The sequence below is a fragment of the Leptonychotes weddellii genome, chromosome 4 (assembly GCF_054177405.1).
Source record: "Leptonychotes weddellii isolate Sample4059 chromosome 4, ASM5417740v2, whole genome shotgun sequence".
Lineage (NCBI taxonomy): Eukaryota > Metazoa > Chordata > Mammalia > Carnivora > Phocidae > Leptonychotes > Leptonychotes weddellii.
In genome coordinates, this window is record NC_138372.1 from 93,031,522 (window position 1) to 93,042,226 (window position 10,705).

The following is a 10,705-nucleotide window of genomic DNA, read 5'->3' on the forward strand; positions in this document are numbered from 1 at the left end:
TATTTCTTTTCGGGTTGCTCATTGCATATGCTGTTTCTTAGCTTAGAATAGCTTTCTCGTCTTCAGACTGTTTCACTAATTTGTCAACGTTTATCTCCTCATCACCCCTTCCTCCCTGGGGCCCCAGTCGGGGCTGACTGCTCCCCACAGCAGTTAGGCTGAACCTCAAACAATTGCCACTATTTCCTTCTGACTCCAGTAGGAAGTCCGGTTTTTTAATTCCCTATAGGAACCCACCTCTCTGGGTTGCCTCCCATAAAAACGCTGCCGAGAAAACGTTTTGGCTAACCTGAAGCCAGGTGAGGCGGCCGGGAAGAAAGTAGCGCCGCTTCTCCGGGTACGGAGCACCTGAGCCCAGGGAGGTGGCCCTAATTATCATCTAGCGACCGTCTCCTCCGGAAGGCAGGCCCTGGGGACGACCGCACCAACGATTCCTGGTCCAGGGCCACGGGGCGGGCGTTTCCCCGAGGCTAACTGCAGAGCTGGCGCCCCCGCCTGGCGAAGGAGGCTGCCCACCATAGAGGCGACGGCGGCTAGAGGGGCCAGCGAGCTCCGGGAGCCGTCGCCGCGCGGCCGTAGGGAACGCGCGCGGGGTCGGACTCGCGCCAGCGGCCTTGTAGCCATTTTAGGAGGAAACCCGGATCGCTAGCCCCGGGCGCGGCTTCAATTTCAATAACTTTATTGGTGGCCTTATCCGCAGAACAGCCATCGCACTAGTGGCTAGGGGAGGAGGGAGAGCATCGCGGGAGGTGACTGGGGTCGGGAACGCCCTCAGGCAGTGAGCGCGGGGATGCGGGGTGTTCCCGAAAGTGGGTTTCCTGAGCAGCGGGTATCGAGAGGGGTTTGGGGGGGTTCCGGGCGCTCCTGGAGGCCGGGGAAGGAGGGGACCCCGGGCACGGCTTCCCTGGGGCGGGGATTCCCTTGTCCGGATCCCCAGGCGCAGGGGCGGAGCCGGGGGCGCCCCTGACGCGGCCGCGGGGGTGTTCCTAGTGCCGTGTTGTTCCCCACGGCAGGTGGCCCCCGACTGGAGCTGCGGCCATGGGAAACACCACCAGCGACCGGGTGGCTGGCGAGCGCCACGGCGCCAAGGCTTCACGCGCCGAGGGCGCCAGCGGCCATGCGCCGGGCAAGGAGCATAAGATCATGGTGGGGAGTACGGACGACCCTAGCGTCTTCAGCCTGCCAGACTCCAAGGTGAGCGTCCCCACGCCCCCAGTGGGCGCAGCTGCAGCAGGCTGGGGGTCAGAGCTCCTCCTCCCTTTCCTGGTTCTTATCACACTGACCTAGGTTACGGTTTTCTGACATAAAGGGATTTTGGGGGGACGGAGATGTTGGAGGTTAATTACTCCGGCGGTGCTGCCTCAAAATAGGATAGAGGCGGAGTTTTTGTTTCTCGATTAATTTGTTGGCCATATTTTTACGATGGGGATTGTAGACCCGCACCCCCACTCCATCCCTGGTTTTCCTAACAGGCAGGTGCCCTCTTTTAGAGTACTGATGAGTTTATAGGTTGTAAACCCTGGTAGAAAACTTAAGATGGTAGGTTGCCTGAGTTGATCATCGGCGGCAGTTTCTCAAATTTACCCTAAGGTGGGTAAATGAATTTCTTTTTCCTGACAATTTCTGTGTGTCAGTATCATTTTTGCCCTTCTGAGAACTCAGCGCTTCTGATCCTCTCACCCTTTGGCATGATTGTGAGCAGCAACCACTTGCTTATTTGATACTTTCTCCTAGTCTTGGGGGTCAATAAAGGACCTCCTTTGGTTGCTCAATTTTTATTTCATACTTTATATTGTGGTGGCTGAGGTGCTTCTTTCACGCCCAGCTACATCCTCAAGTGGGAGAGCAAATGTTTCCAGGATTTTTCCACTTCCAGTAGTAGTTCATGATGGTTACCATCGCTGAAAAAAGGACAACGCACAGCTGCCTGAAAGACCTTGCTCTCAAATCAAAGGACTTTCAGAAAAGTGGCAACTTGTGTTCACCCATAGAAGTGTTAGATGGAGCTAACAGCAATCTGATTACCATCCGAATGTTTCTAGTCACATTTAGAGCTGTCAGAACGAAATACAATAATCCCTCCAGGCAGTGCGAGTGGGATAAAGTAGAAAAATGGGGGGATTGAGGAGATTCGCGTGTATTTGATGTTTCTTATCACTTCAGACCTTCCACCAGATTGGGGCTTTAGAGAGTAACAAATGATTTGCCCCATGGGTAGCACATGAAATTTGGATTCGACTGTTTATTTTCTTGAATCCCAATTGAGAACATAACTACAGAAAAAGAAGTGAAGGTGATTAAAAGAACCACTTCTTGGGGTTTCTTCTCCATTCCTTCCTTCCTTCTCCCACTTCAGAACTTCTTCCTCAACATTTGGGCCATCTACCAAGTCATTTGAATTTACTTCTTCAAAGCTTTCTCAAGGTGATCCACCTCGTGATTTTACCCTTTTCCTACATCGATGACTCAGGATTTAAGTACAGTGTATTGTCAAACTGTGACTGCAATAATCGGTGTGCTGAATAAAAGCCAGTTTGCTCCATCTGAAATGGAGGCTATTTTGGTTCATTCTTTCCTTAACCTCAGTCATTTGTGAATAAGAAAATTGTTTCAGATAATTCCTAAGGTCTATTCTACATCTAAAATTTTATACTTCTTAATCTACTGTCTTTACTTCTTCCTTCAATGTTTTACTTAAACATTTTCAAACTGTAGTTCTTATTGTTTTTCCTCTTTTCCTGATGATTTTGCTGTTGATTTAACTTGAAGTAAATGGTCTTTCTGCTAGTCAGCTGCACTCAGGCCTGCCACAGAAATGTCATGTCATATGTGGAAGGGCTTTCTTCCAAAGCTAGGCATATTAATAGTTTGTAGCTTTCAAATTCTAAACTGAAAATACTAAATCATGAAAGTAACTCATAGAAACAGTGGCAGTGGGGCCTACATTGCTTCAAATGCCAGTCCTCTTCAATGGACTAGTTCAGTGGTTCTCAATCCTATTTGCACATTAGAATCACTTGAAATTTGTTTAAACACTCTATGGAAATTTGGAAACATTTTCCATGTTTCAGAGTAGGGAGAACAAAGTAGTATAATGAACTCCTATATACCCATCACCCAGTTTAAACAATGATCAAATTGTGAACAAATTTATATCCTCTATACCCCAACTCCCCCCAGCAATTATTTTGAAGCAAATTCTAGACATCCTATCAAATATTATTTTATCTGTAAATATTTTAGGATGTATCTGTAGAGATGAGGTTTTTTTCTTTATTTTAACAATCACAGTATTATTATTCTCTGTGAAGCTTTTTAAAAACAGATTCCTAGGCCCTATATCTAAATCAGAATCTGAGAGTTATTCTTAGGCATATGTAAAAACTTCTGTAATTTTAATGCAGCCAGTCAGGCAAGAGTGCATTGCTTTAAGAATAAGGAGATAAAGGTTTTCACTTAAGACACTTCCTTATGTAATGTTAAAGTCCCTTCAATTCTGTTTCTCTGTTTACTTGAGTTTATGCTGCTACTGGTGTCTCATAGTATAGTTTTGAGGAATATTGAGAGACTGTATGGAAGGTAGACTACCTTAGCCATTTTCAAAGTAAAGCCCAAATGAATAAGTTAATCCTTTTTTTTAACCCAAGTGATGTTTTTACTTGATACAGTACAGTCCTATTTACCTATTTACCAAAGTCATTTAAACCATTCTGAAGTGGGGACCAGCAAACTTTTTCTGTAAGGGACCAGACAGTAAATATTTTAGACCTGTGGACTATACAGTCTCTGTCACAACTATTCAGTTTTGCTTAGCATGAAAGCAGCTGTAGATCATATGTAAATGAATGAGCATGGCTATTTTCCAATAAAAGTTTATTTATAAAAGCATCTGGCTCCCTGGCCAGAGTCTGCCAACTCTTGTTCTAAAGGATGGTAATGAAAATAAACTGAGTGGGCGCCTGGGTGGCTCAGTTGGTTAAGCGACTGCCTTCAGCTCAGGTCATGATCCTGGAGTCCCGGGATCGAGTCCCGCATCGGGCTCCCTGCTCGGCAGGGAGCCTGCTTCTCCCTCTGCCCCTCCCCTCTCTCATGTGCTCTCTCTCATTCTCTCTCTCTCAAATAAATAAATAAAATCTTAAAAAAAAAAAAAAAGAAAAGAAACTGAGTAAGAAGTCAATTTTTTTTTTTTTAGAATCCTACAGACCTCATTTGATATTGGAACTGCTTTTGTAAAAGGAAGCTGTGTTTTTGATCTGATGTTCCTTGAGGCTCCAGAATTTTCATCCCCACTCCTGAAATAATTAGTATATACCTGGCAGAAGTGAGCAAGTAAGATTTCATAACCACTTCTCAAAAATTAAGAAACCAATGATATGATTTTTCTATACTTTTAATGTCCTTTTGTAACCTATTAGCCAAAATGAAGTTTATGAATTATTTATGAATTTCAGTATCTCTAACTTGCATTACAACTGATAATTCAGAACTGTTCATATTTATGTGAAAAATACATGGCTAACTTTATTGCTTTTTATGGAAGCATACTTTTTTTTCATATTTTTTCTCTTAAGAGGTACTCAGAAGCATAATTGCCTGCCTGTGAGTTAATCTGGTAACAGGGAGTAGTAAGTAAGCTTCCCTCCACCTCTTTTTTTGAAAGGGAGATCTTAAGGCTCTGAAAGGGTGAGTGATAATATGCAAAGTCTAAAGTTAGGCTGTAATTTGGACAACCCTTGAGCATGAGCCATTTGACCATTTTGGTCCTAGATGCGTTATTTTTCTATAGTTTGTTCAATATCTGATTCAGTTGCTAATTTCAAGGCTTATTGATCCTTACCAGACACCTAGCACCCCTCTCTGCCCTAGGGAGGAGAGTGACCTTTTAAAAATTCCTGGGTCACAATTTAGGGATGACCTAATCCTTCTTACAGCTCCCTGGGGACAAGGAGTTTGTATCATGGCAGCAGGATTTGGAGGACTCCGTAAAGCCTACACAGCAGGCCCGGCCCACTGTTATCCGCTGGTCTGAAGGAGGCAAGGAGGTCTTCATCTCTGGGTCCTTCAACAATTGGAGCACCAAGATTCCACTGATTAAGAGGTGAAGACAAGTGTCTTGGTTGAGTCTATAGGATCCAGGAGTAGAGACCTGATTTCCCTTCTCAGGGGAGAGACCTGTGTGGACTGCTCCTCTCCACCCGATAGGGACTCTATCTAGAACATTTTCTGTGACCAATGACTACATCTGTGGCTTTTTTTTTTTTTTAATCTCTTAGTGAGTCAGAAATGTTTAACCAGTTAGAATATCATTGCCTTAGAGGAACTTACCATACAGTTTTGTGGGTACATTTTTTAGGACTGTGTTAACACAAGTCCTGTCTATGCTTGTGGGAAGTCATCTGTAACTGGCTAAGTCCACTTGTTCTGACTCCTGCACTAAAACAAAACACAACTGATGTACTAGGTAGTAATTTGAGTTGTTGCTTGCAGAGCAATAATGAATTATTTGGTAATCAGAATGGCCCTTTATAAGTAGGTCATTTTTCAGAAAATGCTCACCAAAATGTGGAAAGGGTAACTTGAGGCACTTCTATATTCTGAAGCTACTGCTATCTTTACACTTGTGAAGGAATCTATTCCTGCTGAAGCAAATTAGCTGTACTAAGGTGAACCATTTTGGGGGATTAACATCTATTATTCTTTTCCAGATATTAAGAACTAAAGTTATTGGGAGGGGCTGGCAAATATGTGCTCAAGGTGATACAGAAAAGGGGAATGGGTCTATAAATTATTTTTTATTCCAGGGGAGACAGTTGCTTAGGAATATGGGAGATCACTGGTATGATGTTGTGAATGTCTCATGGTTTTTACATTTACATTCTGTCTTCTAATAGGAACTTGGCCTGTTTAACCTTCTGTTTTCTTCTGTAGCCATAATGACTTTGTTGCCATCTTAGACCTCCCTGAGGGAGAGCACCAGTACAAGTTCTTTGTGGATGGACAGTGGGTTCATGATCCGTCAGAGGTAAGGCCTTGATCTCCATGGGTAACCATTAACTGTGTCCTTTTGCCTATTATTCCCCTTGGTGTCCAACGTCATTGCTGTCAGGACTGATGGGCTCCTACACTGGAGGATTTCTCTCTTGATTAAAGATGGAGGTGCCAAGTATGATCATTTTTTAAAATAGGAGAGTTAGATGGAAGAGATGTATTTAAAACAGGGTATATGAATATTTTCCATTCATTGTTTCAGCCTGTGGTTACCAGTCAGCTTGGCACGATTAACAATTTGATCCATGTCAAGAAATCTGACTTTGAGGTGTTTGATGCTTTAAAGCTAGATTCAATGGAAAGCTCGGAGACATCTTGTCGAGGTAATTTTGTAGTATTTGCTTTTTCTTGATGTGTTTTTCTTATAATGCCTGTTTCTTCCCAAGAGTGGTTTTTGTTTTTCATTTTCTCCTCAGGAATCTTCTGAATCATATATGTGTTTATATACACACACACACACACACACACACAAATTATAACTTATTAGTATATATATATTTTTGTCTATATATGTTTGTCCTCTAAACATTTAGATCTTGTCTGAGAGAAAAAAAATCTCAGTCTAGTGTATTTGATTTCAAACTTTTCAACCAAGATCTACAGCAAGACATTTGTTTTACTTTGTAACTCATTCTCTCTCTCCCCATCTCTCTCCCTCTCCCCATCTTTCTCCCTCCCTCTCACACACACACACATGCACCTGTAACACAAGTCTCAGCAGAATGTGTGTCTTTGTTACATGTGATACACTCTATTTTCTGTTTTATCCTTTCTTTCATGAGCCACTAATGGGCTACAGCCTGTAGTTTAAAAAGCTATTTCTAGTAATATTTCATTGACCTTTTGACAGTATCACCCAGCCAAGACCAGTTCTGTCTGGTTTGCCTTGTTTAGCTGCATCTGCATTAGCTTAATCCTGCCAGTTTGATAGCTTGGCTGGCAGTTCTACATTTTTATATGGCCCTCCAACTATGGCCGTCTTTGGGGAGAAAGGGTTACAAAACCCCCACAACTCTTTTGTGTGTATGTTAACTGAAGTTTTATAAGTTTTTGGTTAAAAAAAAGTTCCCTGTTAGAGGAAAAGACCTGTATCCTTTAGTTTCTCCCATATTACTTTTTCCCATGGCTTTTATCACATTTGCTACAACATCAGAAGAGTGATTTGCTAACCGCGCTCACAATTACCATTTTAGTACATTACATTAAAGGCTGTAACTGTCTAAAGAATTGTGCACACTGTTCCCAGTGAGTACACTTTTCCCTTGTGAGTTCAAAGCCTGCCACTGCTACTCACTAGCTTTGAAGTCATGGACAGGTCCTTCAACCTTTCTGGTTCTCAGTTCCCTATCACTAAAATCAGAGGCTTAGAATCTCAGTGATTCTCATCTGAGGAGACACAACCTTAAGTGGAGCGTATTAGAATCTCAGGGCACAAAGGTGGCTTATGTAGCTTCTAAAAGACTAATCAATAGTATAATAATTGTTTATGAAAATCGTAAAAATAGTTTTTATTATATAAGCCCAGTAAGTAAAGGTGAACCTTCTTCTTGACTGGTGGGGCAGTGATTAACAAGGGTTTAATTATATTGAATTAAGTGATGAGGGCACTTGCAACTCTACATTTTTGCATTATATGATTCTGGAGAAGCAACCGATGAACAATAGACATGGAATCATAATTATATAGAAAGAGGACTAGCATACTTTCGATATCTCTGTCTTCCCTCTTTTACCCAATTTCCTGATCTACTTTGTGTCTGTATGGATTTGCCTATTTTGGACCTTTCATATAAATGGGATAACACAATATGTGGTCTTTGGTGTTTGGCTTCTTTCACTTAGGATGTTTTCAGGGTTCATCCATGTTATATGTCTCAGTACTTCACTCCTTTTTATGAGTGAATAAAATTCCATTGTATGGATTCATTAGCCAATGGACATTTGGATCGTTTCCACTTTTTGTCTATTATAAACAATGTTGTTCTGAACATTTGTGCTCAAGTCTTGGTGTGGACGTATGTTTTCATTTCCCAGGAGTATAATTGTTGGGTCATATGCCAATTTAAAGTTTAACTTTTGGAAGAATTGCCCAACCGTTCTCCAAAGCTGCTGCACCATTTTATGGGGATTGTACAAAAGTTCCAATTTTTCCATATCCTCACCAACAATTATTATTGTGTGTGTTTTTATTATAGTCATCTTAATGAGTGTGAGGTGGTATTTGATTTACATTTCCCTGACACCTACTACATCGTTAGTAATCTTGTCCTCATTGTTGCAATCATTGTACTATCAGCAGTCTTAGAGTTTATAACCTTGTTATCTATTGCTTGCGTGGAAAAAAGAAAAAATCTAATTTTTTCACATTGGTTGACAGTTTACAGGGCATCGTCATATCTGTTACCTCCTTTCATTCCTGTAAAAACATTGTGAAATAGGGTAGAGATTATTATCTTTCAGTGTATGAATGAAGAAACTGACCATAATAGAAGGATTTGTTCTAGGTCATACAACTGATAAATAGAGTAGCTCTTCTCTGTACCTATGTCTTCCACTCCTCATCCCCTCCTCTGTCCTCCACATCATGTTGCCATGTTGAGGAATTTCAGGGTTCATGTTCAGGATGACTCAGACTCTTTCTTTGCCTTACAATTGTAGACCCAGCAGGTTACAAGTTTATGATCTATGACGTCTACCACATTTAATATTAGCTGCCATCTACTGACAGTTTTTTCATGCATTTTTTTTTTAAAGATTTATTTATTCATTTGAGAGAGCGAGAATGAGAGAGAGTACATGAGAGGGGGGAGGGTCAGAGGGAGAAGCAGGCTCCTCGCTGAGCAGGGACCCCGATGCGGGACTCGATCCCGGGACTCCAGGATCATGACCTGAGCCGAAGGCAGTTGCTTAACCAACTGAGCCACCCAGGCGCCCTTTTCATGCATTTTTACTAGCTCTCCAACTTTCCCTTATATTTGGATAAATCTCTTCCAGACCTTTCCAGCTCTCCCCCTGGGCCTTATGGTCAAGAAATGTATGTGTTTCGATCTGAGGAGAGATTCAAATCCCCACCCATCCTACCTCCTCACCTTCTTCAAGTTATTCTTAACAAGGACACTAATATTTCTGTGAGTATCCTGAGAGAATTGCTGGGGCATCTGGGTGTTACTAGGACCATTTGAGCCAAAGTTAGTAATCCTAGAGGTTGGGATTATTACAAAGCTGTGTGAGAATGTAAATCATATACCTATCAATAGCATTACAGATTCCTTTTTCCAGGGCTGAGTTATTACTTTTCCAGGTACTGATATCAAAATTCATAGTTATCTTCTGGTCCCAGAGCCATGGATTGCTAGAACCAATTTCTGGGACTTCAGTCCAACACAAGATAAGACCTACTTATCAAAAAAAAAAAAAAAGGCCTACTTATCATTTGGGGATATACAAAAGGGGAGTATAAGAGGTTTGGGTTGTTGTTGGTTTTTTTTTTTTTTCCATATAATTTACATCTCTAGTCAATTCACCTGATTCCCACCAAGATTATTTTTGCCTCTTAACACAAATTTTCTGTATGTGTTGTGGTCAAGATTTTTGTTTTAGCTCTATTAAGGGAGATAAATAGATGCTAAGGCTTAGAGTTTCTGTCCTGGACTCAGAATTTTCCTAATTCTCTGTAATGAGAACATAAAGATTGCTATATACTAAGGTGAGTGTATTATTTTGAAAAAATACACATTCTAGTTTAGCATGTGTTGAATCTAGTTTGAATCAACAGATTCAAAGAGCTCTAAGGAAGAGTAAACTGTTTGGTTGAAAACTGTGCACTTAACCCCATTTAGTGATTTTTTTTTTTTTCTTTCTTAGTGTGACCCAGCCTTACTTCCTGAGCCCAATCATGTTATGCTGAACCATCTCTATGCATTATCCATTAAGGTAAGTGGCGGGCCTGGCTCTTCCCCAAAATGGGAGGGCAGGGTAACATGTGGTTTCTTGCCCTGCCACCTCAGTGAGGCTAAAGCTGGCCATAAGGATCAAATTATAGGAGAAGAACTTTCTTTTTTTTAACTAGTAGGTGGGTTTTTTGTTTGTTTGTTTGTTTGTTTGTTTTTAATCTTAGTCCCTATCCCTATGTTCTGGCTAGCTGAATTGCCCTGTGATTAAATGACTTTTCTGCTTCCTGGTTTCTTTTTGGATAGCCATAACCTTTGTACCACCTGCTTAATTGAATTGGAGTTCACAGCACTAGGATTTCATTTGCAGGCAAAGCAAGTTTATCTTCCAGTTCAGAGAATGCTTGAATGTGATTAAGGCTTTTGCTTTTTAAAGGTGGATGGGAGCTGCTTTTGAGTGCTTCGGTCATATACACCCACTGGTTGCATCTCTCCATTACACTAGGTAAAGGAGAAATGTGACCAGATATGCTCTGTCCCCTCCAATTCTAGAGTCCTTAGTTTCTCTGCTGCATTAGAGTCTGGGTTGAAAATACCTTTTCAGAATGAGATCTTGCCATTTGCAACGACGTGGATGGAGCTGGAGGGTGTTATGCTGAGCGAAATAAGTCAATCAGAGAAAGACATGTATCATATGACTTCAATGATATGAGGAATTCTTAATCTCAGGAAACAAACTGAGGGTTCCTGGAGTGGGGGGGTGGGGT

At 41.7% G+C, this 10,705-nt stretch overlaps 1 protein-coding gene across 7 annotated transcripts in view; it reads left to right on the plus strand.

The window, feature by feature from the left end:
- Positions 1–240: 240 nt before the first annotated feature.
- The window catches only part of PRKAB2 (protein kinase AMP-activated non-catalytic subunit beta 2), a 16,935-nt gene continuing 6,470 nt past the window's right edge, over positions 241–10,705 (plus strand). Inside the window, exons 1-7 of one of the 7 annotated variants that reach the window (XM_081815810.1) lie at positions 241–337; positions 1,014–1,194; positions 4,932–5,098; positions 5,929–6,022; positions 6,251–6,371; positions 9,043–9,176; positions 9,913–9,981. In XM_081815810.1, coding sequence (XP_081671936.1) covers positions 1,039–1,194; positions 4,932–5,098; positions 5,929–6,022; positions 6,251–6,371; positions 9,043–9,176; positions 9,913–9,981 — 741 coding nt within the window. In that variant the 5' untranslated portion in view covers positions 241–337; positions 1,014–1,038. Of the gene's footprint in view, positions 338–593; positions 830–1,013; positions 1,195–4,931; positions 5,099–5,928; positions 6,023–6,250; positions 6,372–9,042; positions 9,177–9,912; positions 9,982–10,705 lie in introns of those variants that run through there. The other 6 variants (XM_031024593.2, XM_031024596.2, XM_031024591.2 and 3 more) reach the window with 6 other exon arrangements.